Consider the following 18,262-nt stretch of genomic DNA (forward strand, 5'->3'; position numbering starts at 1 on the left):
ATATTCAAGTGTGTCAGGCCACAGTTCCATCCTTCTCAGCTTGCATATGCTTCAGGGTGGCAACGGCCGACAGGAAGCTCTGGCGTGGGCTGATCCACGAAGTCACGAAGAGTCGGAAGCGACTAAACGAATAAACAACAAAATCATCAGGGTTAACGCGCTTTGTCGTTCCAACATGTTTGGAAGGCATCAGTCTTTCCAAAGTGTCTGGGCAAGTTTTCCATTGGGAGGGCACCTTGTGGGGTGAACAGAATCCTAAACTTAAGAGGAAGCATTCACTTGTGGTTATCCTCCATCCCACCCACCCAAAACTAAGCATCCTCTTTGGATCACCTGCCGTTTTGCCACTTGCCCTGAGTCAGACAAGGGGAGCAGAGCTGAGCTAGACTTAACAGGCCAGGCCCTTCGAAGCTACAAGGCAGTTTGATGAACTTGGAGGCAATCTGTTCTGCTTCCTTGCACGCAGAGTTGCTCATTTGTGCATCCGTCTTCGCTCAGCAGCAGATGTACTCATTCCAAGCACATCCGTGGTTCCTGCTAGCTTTGTTTCAAGTCTTGAGATCTTCTCAATTGCTTTCCTGAGCCAGGGAGAGTGAAAGGAGGACCTAATGGCTTCCCTTATAGCTTCAGATACTGACTTCTTGTTTTGTTTTGTTTTGGTTTGTTTTGCCAGACTCTTTTAATTGGGTTGGCAATTTGCCAGCCGGCCTTCCTCCCTCTTCACTGAATGTATCATGTTCCTTCCTCCCATTCTTTCTTCCTGTCAGATCTGCAATACACTGTCTGTGCAGTCCATGGCCGCTCCATAGTTCGCAGCTGAAAATCCGGTTATGATTTTGTCCAGCTCTTAAATCATGACGGGATGCTTTATCTTCCTAATATTTATCCTACCCTCCTCCATCTCGTGTTGTTTCTCTCTCCTCCAGACGGTGAGAGTTATGAGCTAGAGTGCATCTGTGCGCCAGCACACAAGCAGATGTGACAGCAGGGGTGGGAGGAAGCAGTGATGGAGTGGATGAAACACCAAGGAAAAATGGCTATCATTGTTGACAAGGATTCCCCTCTCCCCCTTCTTCTAAGCTGTAACTTTTTTTTAAAATCTAGATCAGTATTTCTCAGCCTTGGCAAGTTAAAATGTATGGACTTCAACTCCCAGAATTCCCCAGCTAGCAAAATGCTGGCTGGGGAATTCTGGGAGTTGAAGTCCACAGATCCTAAAGTTGCCAAGTTTGAAAAATGTTGACCTAGACTTTTTTCTTTGAATTTTTAGCTAGACTTTATTTCACTCTGATGAAAGAAAATCTGCTTTGGACATCTGATTTTGAGAAGGGGATTCTGGATAAATTCTCACGTATCAAATATAGTCTTCTTGCACTACTTTAGCATCAAGGTGGCCAAGCAGCGTGTGTGAACGTCCTATCTTTCGCTACACAATTGTCTCTTAGTTGTTTAGTTGGCTTCCATTCATCCTCAAAATAGGGCATCAGGAGGGGAGTTCCTTCCTCTGAGACTCCCCCATCCACCACCCACCCCCAAGTGGCACTGCAACTATCACTGCTAAGCATGAATCGTATGTTGGGGAAACAGCTGGAGAATTCTCCATCCTCTGGAAAAATGTGGAAAAATCAACCACCCTCCCTCTCTGTCCACAAAATCTGAAAGGCCATTTGTGACCTGAATGACTTATCCCCATTTAGATGATAGGCAGAAGGAGGGGAGCTAAAACAGGGGCTGTGGGGTATAGAAAGCAGGTGCTATCTGGAGAGTTTATAAAATTGCTGCAATGGACCAGCTGCCATCGCATATTAAAGATTCCATCTGGACCCTCAGCTTCACACAGACGGCCTTCTGAAGTTCTCCACCAAATTTTGTGGGCAGAGTAATTCAGTAGACAGTGGCTCTGAATTTCTCCAGGGGAAGGAGATGTTCTTCACCTATTTCTCAAGGACACAACTCCCTGTCAGCATGGCACAAACACCACTATAGGGATTTCCTCACAATATTGTCCCCTGGGATTTGATGGAAGGATAGGCAGCCAAGGCCGCTGCGGAACATTTGCAGATTGCACAGTGACAAAGAGAACGTTCAGATCTTCCCCTTGAATGCTTTAAATTAAATAGCTAGGTTTCAACAGTGTACTTAACTTGGTCCTTGAATTAGCTTGTTTCCTGTGCTCATGCAGCACATCGAACCATAGATTAGATGAAATGGGCTTTGGTTCAAGCAGCATGCTTGAACCTAACCAAAGTTTAAACTAACGGAGATTAAAGTAACAATTTCAGCCGTGCTGACTGAAAGAATAATGCGGAATTTAAAAAAGGGTTCAAGCAGCTCCCCAGCTTTCAGTGCGAGGGAGAAACAGATCAAAGGCACCCCTGGCTGCTTGTTCTGCAGAGGCTAGCCAGCCCTTTGGAGTAGACCAGATCAGGAAACAGACTCCCCTGGAAGACTAGAACTATTATTGCAGTTGGCTATAATAACAGAATCCCGCAAGCCTGACTGTGGTTTACCTCCCCTCTCTCTTACATCCCAGGGAATCAGGGAGGAGCCTGCCTGACCTGATTCCAAATACCATCTTGCTTCCCAGGACTTAAAGAATGCTTCAGCCCTCTTTGCTGATATAACAATTCTTGCCTATTCCCCTGAAGGTCATCTCCCTGGTTCTCTACTGCAGTGTTCCTCAAACTTTTTGCTGCCAAGACCCTTTCAACTTTTAAAGATTATGGAGGACCCCAAAGGAACTTTTGTCTCTATGGGCTATATTTATTGGGTCCTTCCTTCCTTCCTTCCTTCCTTCCTTCCTTCCTTCCTTCCTTCCTTCCTTCCTTCCTTCCTTCCTTCCTTCCTTCCTTCCTTCCTTCCTTCTTTTTTTGGTGCCTTCAAGTCAGTGTTATGACTGCTGGCAATTGCCTGGACAAGTCCCTGCAGTTTTCTTGGCAAGGTTCTTCAGAAGTGGTTGGCCCTTGCCTGCTTCCTAGGGCTAAGAGGGAGTGACTGGCCCAAGGACACCCAGCTGGCTTCATGCCTAAGGCAGGACTAGAACTCACAGTCTCCCGGTTTCTAGCCTGGGTCCTTAACCACTACACCACAGTGGCTCTCATATTGATATTTACCTATTAAAAATGATGCATTCATAGAATATTATTTAGTGAATCGTATAAAATAACAACATTAAACCCATTAGATATTAACATAAATCAAATATTGTTCATGAAAAAACCCTATTTTTAACAGATAAAATAATAATGAGAAGAGTGACAATGTTTTACATTTTTGCAAGTATCTTCAATATCTGGCAAATACTTTTGGTCTTGTGGACCCTGGGATGGTCTTGGGGGATCCTCGGGGGTCCTTGGACCACACATTAAGAAATGCTGCTCTACAGGATAAGTGCCACATCAAATGGTTCCAGGTTGAGTTGGTAGTATTGGTCAGGCATCAGCTGCAGCCTCAGTCTGTAAGCATGAGAGCTACCATGCTACCTATCAGAACTGGGAGGAAAAAAAAAACCAGAGGTTTTATTTGCCTGGCACTCATCTCATCCCCCCAAGTCTGAACATTGCTTCATCTTTCTCCCTCCTTCTCTCCTTCCCATCAAGTTTTCTTGCTGTGCCTTTTGCCTCCATTTGTTGCCGGAGTCCCTTTTTTCAGTCAGAAACAGCTTCTAAATGGATGGTCACTGATTAGTAGTCTTTCTGGGCTGTCTACCACCTCCAGAATCACAAGGGCAGGCCTTAAGTGCCAGCTGTTGAGGAGCCACTGTAGTAGAAGGCAACCACCTTCCTGTCCATATTTATGGGCTTTCCAGTTGAACCTTGTTGGCCTCTGGGTGACAAAGAATCCTAAACTACAGGATACATGGCCTTGGTCTGATCCAGCCTGAAGGTTCTTCTTATGATCTTAGGAACTGTTGACTTGAGGTCCAGTGCTCTGCCATATATGAAGTGGGCTTTGAGCTCAGAGACCTCTTAAACCCTAGTCATGCCCTGCTGTGCAAAAGTGAGCTAGCTCAGTACCAGGGGACAGAATGGACCATACCTGCTATCAGTGCCCACTTTCTTGCTGTGATGGGCAGTGAGAAGAACCTTGAGGAACAGGAGTAAGAGCTTTGAACTCCGATTTCTCTTATCTGACCATTGTCTTGGTTGCACCTCTTCTTCTTGCTCCTTAAGGTTCTTCCCACAGCCCATCATACTTACCTTCTAAACTTGCCTGATCCCCACAACATATTCTGGCAAGAAATCCCACCGAGTGAATTAGGCAGGATTTTCTATGTGCTACCAGACTTCTGATTTTTGGCTCCCGCAGACTAACACGTCTCTCCTACAATGATGTCCAAGGCTGAATCTCTTGTACTCCATTCAGCCCTCTGATACTTTTCTTTCTTTGCTGGACAGAGTATAAAACAGACATTCCATCTTCCTGACTTACGGGCTTGTTTTTTTCCCCAGAAATTGGCTCAGGATTGCTGTAAACAGCAGATGCCTCTCACTAGCTTTTTCTTCTCCCCTCCCTTGCTGCTTTGTGCTGCATCAGCTACTATTTTTAGAATAATAATGATACCAACAACCACAACCACAACAAAATAAGAGCCCAGGTGCTGCAATGCCCAAGCTTGGAATAGGGAGAAAGTTCTAGTAGAGTGGGATCGAAAAAGCCAAGCAAAATTGCCCCCAATTTAATCAAGTACGAAAGGGGTCACTTGCCAAGATCAGTGTTTGAGAATTTGCTTTGTTTGGCTTTGTTGTTCTTTCTGTTACATCTTTATTGATTTTTATAATGAGCGTTTGTTGTTGTTTCGGCTGTAGATTTTTTTTTAAAAAAATAGATACCTTGAATCCGGCAGATGAAAAAGTGAGCTATTCCTTGCTTGCTTAAAATGATTCTGTTTGTCATCTGTACAGATGTTCTTGAAGGGAGTCTAGTGAAGGCATTTTAGCAAGGAAGATGCAATCACTAGGAACAAGCAAACAAGGCATTCAGGAGAATCGACTGCGATTTTAAAACTCTGCTACATTTTTCCTGTTGTGGCCTGGGCATGTTTCTTAGGACACTATAGAACAGCTGTTCTCAACCTTTGACCCTGGAGGAACCCTTGAAATATTTTTCAGGCCTCAGGGAGCCCCTGCACATTCAGGCTCAAATAGAGGCCAGAAGTTAAAAAATTATTATATTCATTTCATGGGTAGGCCTGTCTGTATGCATGAACAGTGCTCTTAAACTAAAAATGAGGAATGAAACTTACCTCTTTAATGTGAAGTTGCCCAAATTTGAAATATTTTTAAAAATAAATTGTGATTTCCCAGGGAACTCCTAGTGACTTCTCATGGAACCCTAAGGTGTCACGGAACCCTGGTTGAGAAACCCTGCTATAGAATGTGCATTATATTCCTTGTTCAGATGATTCCTTGTGCCTTTTCTATGGTCGGGAGATGCATGGGGGCTCTTTCTTAAAATGGTACTTCTTATTATTCTGCCCAGGCAAGACCTCCATGGGTGTGCCTCTTCTTCCCTACTGTTTCTAGGCTTCTTCTCTGTGTGACAACCAGGACCTGTGTCACAGCCAGAGAGGGAGGACAAGGGAAGGGACACCAACTTTTTCTTCTACTCCCCTCATCTTTGTGGAGTTCCTTTTGGGGGCTGGCCAAGGGACACGATTAATCAGTAATGCCCACTGAAAATCATGTGCCTTTGCAGATGTCCAACATTACCCATCTCTGGAGCCAGCCCTGCACAAAAGCTTCCTACCTAGGGTTATTATGTATCTAACAATGTGCTTGCTTAATCACGAGTGGCTGAAAAATTCAAGGTAGCCTTCATAAAGACAGGCTTCTCTCAAAATCAAAAGGAAATAATTGCCATGGACTCAGTGCCCACAACCCCAAATGTTGCCTGTTGTTGTTTCAAGTCCATCTCTGAATTGCAGGCATTGCATTTGTTGGACACCCCTTGTATGTAAGCCTGCAGTTGCTAGGGAGCAAGAAAGATCTAAAGAGAGCTGTGTTCCTCCTGTCTGGAATATAAGCCTCCCAGATACATCTGGTAGGCCGGAATGCAGAAAACATGTTGCTTGTTGCAAAATTATGCGGCTTCCCTATTCATCCTTGTTTTGAGAACTTCAGTCCAGGGTTCTTACATTTCAATGCTGCTTTGTATTTTCTAATGGAAAAAGCAGCTACTGTATGTCTTTTGTGATGGGATGTTCTACCACACTGGGGTTTTCTTCCTCTCTCTCTGCCCACTTTAATCTTTATCCTCTCCCTTCCTCACTCCCCCAGACTGGTAGCATTTTAAGCAAGCATGCAGTAGGTTCGTCAACATGCACACACAAGGTGTGGTAGTGCTGTTGTTGTTGCAATTTCCACGAGGTTCTGGAAGACCATGGTTGTGCAAGGCATGGAAATAATTGCCAAAGCAGCACATGGATTCGTTTTGGGGGGAGGCAGGATAGAAGGATGAGGGGGGGAGGGATGGCAGCAGTCGCCATTCACATAAAATCTACCGCATTAAAAACAACTGCCATAAAGTCACTGCAGCTCTAGTGAATGGCGCTTCCACTTTGGTCCTTTTTAGTACAGCATATTATCCCTGGTTTGATAAGATAAAATAAGGCAAGATAAGGCTGTTGCTATAGAAAAGCATTTCAGGAGACGTCATAAAGTGGCCAGAATTATGTCCCAGGACACAGTGCCACAGAACACTGGCCTAGACAGCCATTCCCTTCCCCAACACGCTGCTTCTGTTCTCACCTTCCTGCAGGGGAGCCTTCAGGGAGAGGTTCCAAAAAGCCAAGATGGTGGCTACAACCTTATAGAGGGTAGGGCTTTGTTTGCACACCATCTTGATTTTTTGGACCCCTCTTGCAGACAGCCCTGACTTCCTGATTCTCCTCTATGCATTTCTCTTCCAAACTCTTCCTCTCTTCCTGCTCTGAAATATTTTAAGATTTTCTGGGAATCCTCGGAAACCTAATCTTAACACAACCCAGGGCCTTTCTTGCTTGCTTGCTTTAGGCAATATCTGAAGATCCTCCTGGAGTAGTGTGTTTATTCTGACTTTTTCTGCCTTGCTTCTTATTATTGAAAACATGGCTATTTCCATGGAAACGTTGGCAATCCCTAACAGCTTCTTGCATACATTTTCTCAAATATTTTGCCTAAGGAGGAACCTTAAAATCCATAGACGTTTGCTTCAGGCCAGCTTTTGATGGGAACTGAATATTCTTATCTAAAATGTTCTGTCAGCTTCTCCTGCTGTGTAGAAAACAGCCTGCTGATCTGCCCAGGAGCATCTCATGGCCTAGGCTAACCCATCAACTTCTCCGCCATGCTCCTCCTCAGCCTCATAATTGAAGTCTATTTGCCTTTTTAATGGACTTGGCAGGAAGACAAAGAGCTGAGGCTGCAGCCTTGGATGGCTCTAAAAGGCCCCCCAGGGACCATTTTTCAGAAGCTGCAATGTCCTTTGCAAAAATGTTCTCTGGTTGAACTATGATGGCAACTAGTCATCGCCCGTAATTAGGAGACACACTCTAGGGATCTTGAAGTCCACACATTCTTCCTTGGGGAAAAGATCTGTTTTTTGTTTTAGAGATTACAGTGACACACAGGAGCATCAGGAAAGGCCTACTGATTCAAGCTGTGTGTCATTTCCCCTCCTTCCCTCCCATTGAAAGAGAGAGATTAAGGGTTAAAGCAGGAAATTATTGTGTTCTGGGTCCTACAACCTTACAGAGCATCAACTGAGCTACTGAGTCATCATTGAGAAGGTAAGCAGTAGACCACAGGAACTCCACCAATAGCAGGGCTACCACATCTGGCCTGCAGCAAATGCCCCTTTTGCTGCCATCTACTTTTGTAGCCCCTTTATAGCCATCCTAATCAATAGCCAAGCAAAAGACAGTTCACCTAAGAAGCAGAATTGCTTGTGAGTAAAAATATACTCATGCTGAGTGCCCTTTGCTAGTAGCAAGACCTACTATGACATTCTGCACCTCAGCCTTGGGTGGCATGCTAAGAACTGGAGCTGAAAAACATTCAGTCCAGGATTCTGAGGTTGGTTGGTTTTGACAATCAGATGCCTCTTTTTGCTTTTGAGCTGGGAATAAGGAACATCAGCAATGCCCTTGTAAACATTGTTTGCTTCTTAACAATAGGAGAACTGTCTTGCCTCTTAGAATGATTGCAAAGGTTTTGGGGGGAAATTGTTCATCCTTTATTATCCTCCTAAGTATATCCACAAGGGAGATGGATGATCCTAGTTGTCATCTCATGTGGAAATTGGAGAGGGACCAACCCACATTTTGCCCAAGTTGCGCCTCTAAGGAACCACTCCATAGTTATGTTTCCGCCGAATGAAATATCCTCTATTCTGTTTTGTTTGTTCTTTGCCATTTTGGACTTGGGCAGCTTTGCAACGCTTTGATAAAATCTGAGTTTGGAATAGCTTGCTGTAAAATGCAGAGACAAATAACTGGAGAGTCAGAACTTTGAAAGGGTATCGGAAATTACTGGAAGGAGAAAGGGCTGATGTACCACTGCATCCGTCTTAATACCCATTACAGTAGTTCTTATATTTATTCTTCCAGAGATAGATGAAAAATGGGGATTTTAGCACAGGATAATGATGATGATCTGGTTGTTAATTATATGTGTTTTAGTTAAGCAGCTGAAAGCACATAGGCTCTCACCCTGCCCAAATTACACACTTAAATACATTTGTGCCCACTCAGCAGAGTGAACAAGGGTTGATGTGAGCAGGCTAATTGATTCTAGCTCCCTTTGAAAGTAAACTTTGCTGCTGAGATGTTATTCCTCATTCCATGCACTCAGTGTATCCTAATTCTTACGTGCAAAAGCACCAGGGAGTTGAGTTACTGTGCATTTTCAGCCAAGTGCTTCCCAGTGCACACCTTGTTCTCACAGTGCTGGTTCACACAAGATGCTTAACCTGATTATTGAATTCAGACATTTTCTGGGTTCATCAAAAACTTTGTAACAATACTGCACAATCGTGGAGTACAATTTATCCATCCATCCATCCATCCATCCATCCATCCACCTACCTACCTACCTACCTACCTACCTACCTATCTATCTATCAAATTTTGCCACCGCCCATCTCCCCCCGAGAGAGGGACTCTGGGCGGTTTACAATACAGTAAAACACAAAATAACTAACCAAGGTTAATGCTAACCACACTGAGCCAGTTGTGCAAATGCAGCCACTAACACTTTCCTGACCTGGTTACAAGAACATGCTGTAGGAAGTCATAGCTAAGGTGTTGGCCTAGAAGCTGGAAGACCAAGCTTCAAATCCACCCATAGTCATGCAGGTTCACTAGGTGTCTTTGAGCCAGTCACACTCAGAGGGTTGTGGAGAAAAATAGAAGGAGGGAGCACTGCAGGTAGTCCTCTCTTAATGACCACAATTGGGACCGGAATTTTGGTTGCTAAGCAAAACCAACCCAATTTCATGACCTTTTTTGCAGCAGTCATTAAGCGAATCACCATGGGCATCAAGGGAGTCACATGGCCGTTAAGCAAATCATGTGGTTCCCTATTGATTTTGCTTCCCAGAAGCCATCTGGGAAGGTTGAAAATGGCGATCACGTGACCACAGGATGCTGCGACGGTCATAAATGCGAACCGGTTGCCAAGCACCCAAATCGTGATCACGTGACCTCGGAATGCTGTGATGGTCATAATTATGAGGACCGGTCGTAAGGCAGTGTTTTCAGCACCATCATAAGTCCGAACCATCACTAAACAAATGGTTGTTAAGCAAAGACTAACTGTATGTGGACTGCCCAGACACCTGAATGAAAGATTGGATGGAAATCAAATAAATCAATGGAAGTCAGTAAATAAATAAAACCAGACAGGCTTCGTGCACCACCGTGTGTGAATCCTGGCTGAGGATTTCTGGTGACTGCAAGCCAACGTAGCTGAGGGTAACACTCTTTTGCAGCATAACGTTGTGTCTCTTGTGGCTCAATGAATTCCCTCCATGGCAGCCACGGGTTGGCTGGTGATGAGAAAGGGATGGGGCGGGCGGGGAGAGTCCAACAGCAAACGAATGCAGGGGCTGGTGAATGCATGTCCAGAGAGAAGTCATTTTTCTTTTTTAAAGCAGCTACCTTATTATTCATTTCTACTGTTTCCAAAACAAAATCCAATGCACATGAAAGATTCTGCCAAGGATGTCTTGGTGAGGCCGGCCTGGCCTTGGAGTCGGTGTCAACCTCCCTCTGCCAGGGAAGAATCCAAAAGATGCTTGAGCAACTTCCCCACAGTTCTGTAGTTAAGTAAGTCCTGTCTGGAACAGCTCCGTCGTTCCTTACGGAATAGGAACTTACTGTCCCTCTTTGCACAACCCAAACTGAGCAGTAGGATGATATCTGGGGAGGGGGGTCAGTTTAACTAACATGTTAGTGAATTCCAAGGCTCCATGTGATTGCTGGAACTTGTCTTTCAGGGGAGAACTGCCCACTGATGCAGAAGGAAGGTCTCCGGCTGGATCAGAGCAGCAATGAATTCGTAAATATAACTGGTGAGTGGGCAGCCCTTTTCCACCAGGGTTTTCCTCCTCCAGATTGGTGGGGACTGAGATGGCCCTGCCTGCTTGGCCAGTCCCACCCACTGAAATCTTAGGCTGGGCTCAAGAGTGTGGCTAACACGCAGCCCTCTTGAGCAGAAAGCCACTCCCAACTCACCAAGCGTTCGAACAGTGTTTTCCTGGCGTTGTCCTCCGCAGGCGCAGATGGGGTGGGGTGTGTTGTGGCAGGGGGAGAGGCAGCTGTGGGGTCATTGCCCAGATGTCTCTTCTACCTTGCAGCCAGATCTGCAAGCCTGAAATGCATCCTGGGAGCACATCCTTAGTCTGATGTTTTATGACAGCAGCCTAGATCGGCCTTCTGGCACTTTCACCAGAGTTGGGCTGAGAAATGAAAGCAAGAAGTGGGGTGGGGGTGGCAGGTAGGTCTGGTAGGGAAGTCTTTTGCAGCAACATCTCCTTAAGGCGTGTAATGTTAAGGCAGTGTTTCTCAACCTCAGCCACTTTAAGATGGGTGGACTTCAACTCCCAGAATTCCCCAGCCATGCTGGGAGTTGAAGTCCGCCCATCTTAAAGTGGCCGAGGTTGAGAAACACCGTGTAAAGGGATGCTCATCATATGGCCCAAGAGATACTCCCAGCATCCTTTGCAATGGCACAGACAAAAGGGCCAAGGCGTGATGTATTGAAATGGGGACAATGATTGGGCATTTAGGGCTTATCCCCCAATGTTTTTCTATGTGGGACCTGGAATGAGGTCAGGCAGAGAGTTTTAGATCTTAATGTACAAAAGGATAGAGCTAAACACCTCCCACCTTTGCTATAATGAGATTATCTGCTTATGTTCTTACCATACCCGATTCTTTTAATGCTGTCCTTGTGCCCTTGCCTAGAAGGGACTTATACTGGCATGCCTTAGGCCCCCTATCCTGGGTGCCATCAATGGGGAGATTTAATAATATCCCCTATCAAGAGCATTCATCCATATGTTCGGACACTGAAAGAGAGACAGCCAATTATGTGCTCCTGAAGTGCCCTGTCTATCATTCCTGGAGGACTGAGCTAGGCTCATCACAGATTATTTGGACGGGTTCCAACAGGCAATTGTGCACTTCCTATTAGACAATCAGTACTGTAAAATCTCCTCCAAAGTCACCAAATGTTGTGTAATAGTAGTAGCTGCTAGGAGGAGATGGACTGAAAAGTAATTTAGGTTTCAGTTATAAATGGGGGTGCCTGTGGGATGCTTTGCATTTCAACGGTGGTTTTAGGCCTATAACCATCAACAAACGCACAAATAAGCAGTGGGGGGAAATAGACTCCGAAGCCTCAACATTTCGCAGTCCTTATTTGCTGAAGGAAAAAAGCTGATGTCTTTTTTTAGTTTGTACAAATTAAATGGGTAGCCTACCTCAATGAGGACTAGAGAAGCACCACATCAAAAACCATTTTAAAGGTGGACTTCTAGACACTCAACATATTTTTACACATTAAAGACCCACGTCTGTACTTTCTAATGCCCCACAGATTTTTCCTCCCCTGTATCTTACATTTTCAGGGATTAGTCTGCACCAGCAACGTCAGTGCGAACAGGGAAGACATCATGAATCAATAGAGGCAGCTCAAAGATAGATGGCAGAAATTAGTCTTCCCCAACCTGGTGCCCCCCTCCCCCAATGCACTGCATTACGACACCCCAAATTCCCAATAGATTTTCGGCTTACCTTCTTCTCTCTTTTGCAGGATTTAATCTAATTAAAAGGTTTGCTCTCCTGAAGACCTCGTCCATCAAGAAAATCCGCAATCCCAAAGGCCCGATGATCCTCCGATTAGGCAATGCCTCTGTGGTCCGTCCGACGGAGTGAGTGTTGCTCTTGTCTCTAAAGCTGCTATGTGGCCGTTGCTTGTAGATAACCTGTTTTCTGTGCAAATTAATGCCGTGCGTCAGTTTCGATTCTAATTCTTTATTCCAAGTGTATGCTGGAGGAATTTGTTTTGAGGCGACCCGTAATATAGCAGTAAAACCTGTCTGCGGGAGCAGCTGTTGAGGAACCAACCAGATCTTTGCTGGTTCAGAAGCCTTCCGTCTCCACAGTTATCATGGGGGGCGAAGATCTACAAGGAAGCTGGGCAAAGGGAATCCTTGGCAGCCTTAACAAACTACCATTCCCAGGTTCTTCAGACATGAGAGTTAAAGGCAACAGCTCAGGAAACCGCAGGGTGAGGAAGGGGATTGGGTAGCTGTGACCAATCCTGCTTCTGAAACACTGCCCTCAGCTCCAGAACTAGGTTACTGGATCCTCCGAGCTGCTGGATGTGGCTATTCTTGCCAAATGCTAGATCAGCCTGAAATTCATCCTGAGGGGTCCATATATGCTTCAAGAGCTACACTGGTGGCCAAATGGCTTCCAGGTGCAATTCAAGGTGCTGGCTGTCACTCTTGATGGCTCAGGACCTGGCTTTCTGCAGGACCATCCACCTTCAATAAGCATTATGGGAGGAGAGCTGTAGCCATCCAGCAGGAGTCTGGTAGCTGCTTTCAGACCAACGAATTTCACTAAAGCTTTGCTAACCAAAGGCAAACTTGTCAGTCTGAAAAGTTCCACCAGATTCCTGATTCTTGCTATCCCCAATAGTATCTGTTCATCTGTAAGGTCTGACAGCGTGTGCTGTTTTACTCAGGGAATGCCATCTTCAGAGATCACGGAAGCGAGTCTTTGTAACTGATGCTCCCCTTTTGCAGAGCAGCATCTCCCCTGAGATGTAATGGCCTTTCCCTGCTGCTTTCCCAGAAGGCCTTTGAAACATGGTTATTCTAGCAGGCCATGCTGTGATCTTATTCCCTCTGACAGTGGAATGTTGCTTTGTGGGGTTGGTTTCATGGAGTAACTGGTTAATGTTCCCAGTTCTGTATGCTTTGTTCTTATTCTGTCGAGTATTTTTTCACTTGACTTTCAAATGCTTGGGATATACACCACTTGGAGTCATTCACAATTGGACTATAACTACTGGGCCTGTAAGCCCAGTAAAATAAAAATAAATAAATATTATGCAGATATGAAGGCATGTCTCCTACATGAGCAACAAACCACTGGCTTAGTGGGTTTTTCTGCAAACCACTTTGAACTTGGAGAAGCAAAGGCTGACAGCCAGAATGCACCATTCTCATCAGCTTGAGGGCTGTCGTGGGCTTTCTGTGCCTTGTTGGGGGCCAAAGAATGCCTTGTGTGTTGTGTGAATCTAGCCATTGTGGTTGGCTTAAAATGGTGAACCTGGGTAGATTTTGTTAGTTCTCTGGTGGAAGACTAACAGAAATCCCAGGGAAGAAAGTTCTTGAAAAATGATCGTAAGAGCTACTTCTGTATGGTTGTCTGGAAAACAGTATGGTCATGTCTATCTGGTCACTCATAGGTGTTGAACTAAACTAGGAGTCCTGACCTTCCTTTATCTTCATCACCCACGCCAGGCTCTGCTCCCTTTTCTTCCCCAAGCATTTATATCCTGAACCAGCCATTGCCAGCCTGAGGTCTTCCAGCTGAGTTGGGTCTCAAATCCATGCATGAGGAATTTGGCTGAGAATTATGGGGGTTGAAGCTGTGCTGTTGCCAAGGAAGACGATGTAGACCTATCCAAGTCATCAGGAGTCAAACTTAATTCACAGGGGACTTTACTTTTATCTTTTGGATCTATGGTTTCTGGCTTAGAGTATTCAGTCTCTTCAGCCAATTGTGGCTTATTCAATAGGCCATAGTTAAAGTAAGAATGGTTTAGTACACTATATGAAATTACGCCAGTCACTGAGTCCAAACAGAATTTGGAAAGCAATATTTCCAATTAGGTCTCACTGCCATCCCTGGATTTTATAGCTGTGTGTTTCACACAATATTTTAATTTTAAACCCAGGTTTACATAACTTGATATCAAACAGAGAGAATCTCTGTAGCTCAGGGTTGAGCTGCGCAGTCCTTGGGGCTCTCGGAGCCTGGTTGTTTCCTTGCAGATGTTTCATTGCCCGACTAGGCAACATCTTCAGTGCAAGCAATGAAACATCTGCAAGAAACATCTGCAAAGAAAGCAACCAAGCTCAAAGAGCACCAAGGACTTCATAACTTGATATTCCCAAATAAATCATGCTAAGACTCCATGTGATGGCCAGGTTCACACAACATGGTGGACCACAAACTACCTAACCCCAATTTAACCTTGGCTAGCATACTGGGTGAGCCCAAGCTGATAACCTGGGAGGAGGGCAGGTTCTCCATCTGAGCCTCTGGGAATTCCTTGAATGCTGGGCAGAGATGGTTGTCCTAAATCAATTAACCCTTTGAGGTCTGATGTCCCAATGGGAGGTTTCTCTCCTGGGAGTGCCCAAATATTATGGGGCCCATAACTGAGCAAAACCAGCCAGGAAACTCCTGTGTAACTGCATTCACATAATACCACTATGCTGTTTTTACTCATCTAAACTATTTTCTGAGCTCACATAATACATTGTACCCTAAAGTAACCAAATAGTTTGAATTCACACAACCTGCTAAGCCAGGAAAAAAAAACGAACCAAGTTAAAACTAATCAACTTTAACATGTGTGAATGCAACAGCTCAGTTTGTAACTGGCTTGGTTTGTTTTGCTGTGGGACCCCAACCACAGAGTGTTTGGGCTCTCCAGACAAGGGGCTTTGTGGGTGATTTGGCTCCAGCTGAAAGACTGGAAGGATCTCTCAATCCTGGAAAGTAGATCACTGCCCAAAAGCAACAGAGCTTTTGAGCCTTGTCCAGGCTCGTCTGCAATTCCTCCCGCTTGGCGTGTGTTTTTCTTGCTCCAGCAAAACTTGGCATCCAGTCGGACAGGACTAGACCGATGGGCTGAAAATGCTGAAGCTGTTTACTGGCTAGGCTGGGCTGCCCTTTCGTGGGGCCCTGGACAAGGCAGAAAAGCCAGACTCGAGGGGGGGGGAGTCACTCAGATGTCCCCTCTTCTCCTGCTTATGCACAGAAGGCAGCATGGTTTCAGGCGCTGGGCATACCAGCAGCAGCAGCAGCATCCGCCGCTGCCAAAATCTCACAGGATTGCCCAACCTTGTGAGTCTTTGGCAATTTATTCCAAGTCTCTTCTGAACAGGCTTGAGAGCTTAAGTGAGAATTGTGAAAACTCATGAGGCTTCCACAGGTTTCTCATGCTTACATTTTCTATCATTTCTTTAAAATGACTAAAATCGGGGGCGTCTATGGATGCCAGCTAGTGATGTTGTGGGTACTGTTTCGGACTACAAGGAAAGATGCCGAGGCTTGCAGAGGCCAGCGGCCATTTTACAGGCTGGCTGGCTTGGCATGGAGCACTTCCCTGAGCTTTGGGCTCTGGTGGGATTGCTCACCACACAGGGCCCCCAAATCCCCAGATTATGGATTGATTGTTCGGCCATTTTCCAGTTAACGTGAGTGCAGCTTTGAGCTACAAGGCCTGGGGGAGACTTCTGGCCCTCCAAGCCCCAAACACAAGTGGGACCAAGACAGAGAGGCAGTCCGGGTCTGATAAAAATCTAAATCCAATTTATCTTCATTATTTAATTGAGAACTGATAAAATCACACCACCTTGACATGAAACTAAAATTACCTCCCGGTTCACCCTCACTCTGAGAATGTCGTGGTAAGTTTTGTATTGCCTCTGTCTCAGCAGATGGCAGCTCTTGCCAGAATATCAGGCCTGGATGCTAAACAAGTTCAGGCCAGGTAAGTATTGGGATGGGAGACCACCAGGAAATTTTAGGGCCTCATGGGAAGGTAAAAACAAATCCTGGAAGAATGGACAGACGCAATAATTCTGTATTGTTGCCAAGAAGAGCCCGGCCTGAGGCTTTAATTTGGATCAGTTCGGTGGCAGCACCTAGCTGATCTTAAATTAGAAAGTCAGGTTTCGTTAGTATTTGGATGGAGGACCACAAGGATTTGCTTAACGACTGTGGCAAAAAAGGTGGTAAAATCAGTTGTGACTCTCTTAATGACCACATTGTTAGTGATGGAAGTTCCAGTCCCACTTGTGGTTATAAGTCAAGGACTACCTGTACCAGTGTTTCTTAACCTTGGCAGCTTGAACACGTGTGGACTTCAACTCCCAGAATTCCCCAGCCAGCATGGGAGTTGAAGTCCACATATGTTCAAGTTGGGGCTCTCCGGGTCCCCTGAATTAAATAGTGTCATCTAGTGGGACCCCAGAAGCATGTTTCTCTGTTACGGTACCTGTTCTCTGGAATAGCAACCCCACCCCCTGAGATCCGCATGGCTCCCACAGTGGTTTCACAAGTCTTAAAAAACATGGCTTTGTCCCAGGTCTGGGGTGAGGCTGTTTGTTTAGCCCCTGGCAGTTTTCTGTAAGATATTAGGTGATTTTAACTAGGTTTCTATAGGCAATCCTCACTTAACAACCATTCATTTAGTGATGGTTCGGACTTACAATGGCGCTCACACTTATGACCGTCACAGTATCCCCGTGGTCACATGATCACAGTTTGGGCCATTGGCAACTGGGGTTCACATTTATGACTGTCACAGCGTCCCATGGCCACCTGATCACAATTTTCGACCTTCCCAGCTGGCTTCTGACAAGCAAAATCAATGGGGAGCCATATGATTTGCTTAATGACCATGTGGCTCGCTTAATGCCAGTGGTGATTGATTTAACAATCGCTGCAAAAAGAGTCATGAAATCGGGTTGGATTTGCTTAGCAACTGAAATTCTGGCCCTAATTGTGGTCGTTAAGTGAGGACTACCTGTATGTCCTTCTCTCTTTTGTTTTTACTCTTTTCTTTTTAACTGTGTGTGCCACCTAGAGTCATTTGGTGTTGGGTGGCCTGCTAAGTCATAATTAGGAGGAGGAGGAAGAAGAGGAGGATGTATCTCAGAGGATACATTCCCCTTTATCAGGGCCGCAACTAGGATCTGTGTCACCCGGGGGCAAACATGGATTCTGCGCCCATTTTGGCGCCCCCTCAACGCTCATTTTGGCACCCCACCAGTGTGGCGCCCAGGGCACATGCCCCGGTTGCCCCCCTCTAGTTGCAGCCCTGCCCTTTATAAGCAGGGATAGGAGACCTGTGACCCTCCAGATGGTGATGGATGACAACATCTCCCTTCCATTAACCATGCTTATTGGAACAACTGGGATACACGGTCCAGCAGCTCAACATCTGGAGGGCTCCAGGATCCCCATTGCTGTAACCTCTCCCTCCAGCCCCCTTCAGAGCACTCCTGCTTGTTCCCCAACCATTGCATCCAAGGCTTGTCCCCCTCTCAGTTCAGAACACATGCAGGGCAGAAATGAGACCTCTTGCATTGAGATGCTCGTGGTGACCCCACCATCCAAGACCACTATGTTGAGACATTGAGTCAATGTTTGGGTGCTTGCTTGCAGACTGGGAACTCCCTGATCAGGGCAGGAATCCAGAATAAAACATCCCAGACAGAGCGTTGTCCAGCCTTTGCTTGAATAAGTCCATTAAGATGGACTTGGCAACTGGGACTACTGCTCTACCACTCTTACCATTAGGAAGTTCTTCCTAGCATTCAACAGGAAGTGGCCATCCTGTAACTTTGGTCTGTTATTTCCCATGTCTGCTGGGATGATAGACAGCTTGACCTTCTTCTGGGTGACCCCCCCCCTTCAGTTACTTGAAATATGCCCCCCATCTTTTTTTTCTCATTGTTAAATACA

General features: G+C 45.6%; 1 protein-coding gene across 1 annotated transcript in view; it reads left to right on the forward strand.

Moving 5' to 3' along the window:
* Positions 1-18,262, forward strand: part of COL16A1 (collagen type XVI alpha 1 chain) — a 178,165-nt gene that overhangs the window by 15,635 nt on the left and 144,268 nt on the right. The window contains exons 3-4 of the mRNA XM_063312279.1: positions 10,477-10,551; positions 12,297-12,414. Of these exons, the coding sequence (XP_063168349.1) occupies positions 10,477-10,551; positions 12,297-12,414 (193 nt within the window). The remainder of the gene's footprint in view (positions 1-10,476; positions 10,552-12,296; positions 12,415-18,262) is intronic.

Source organism: Candoia aspera, chromosome 10 (genome assembly GCF_035149785.1).
Source record: "Candoia aspera isolate rCanAsp1 chromosome 10, rCanAsp1.hap2, whole genome shotgun sequence".
NCBI classification, from domain to species: Eukaryota; Metazoa; Chordata; class Lepidosauria; order Squamata; family Boidae; genus Candoia; species Candoia aspera.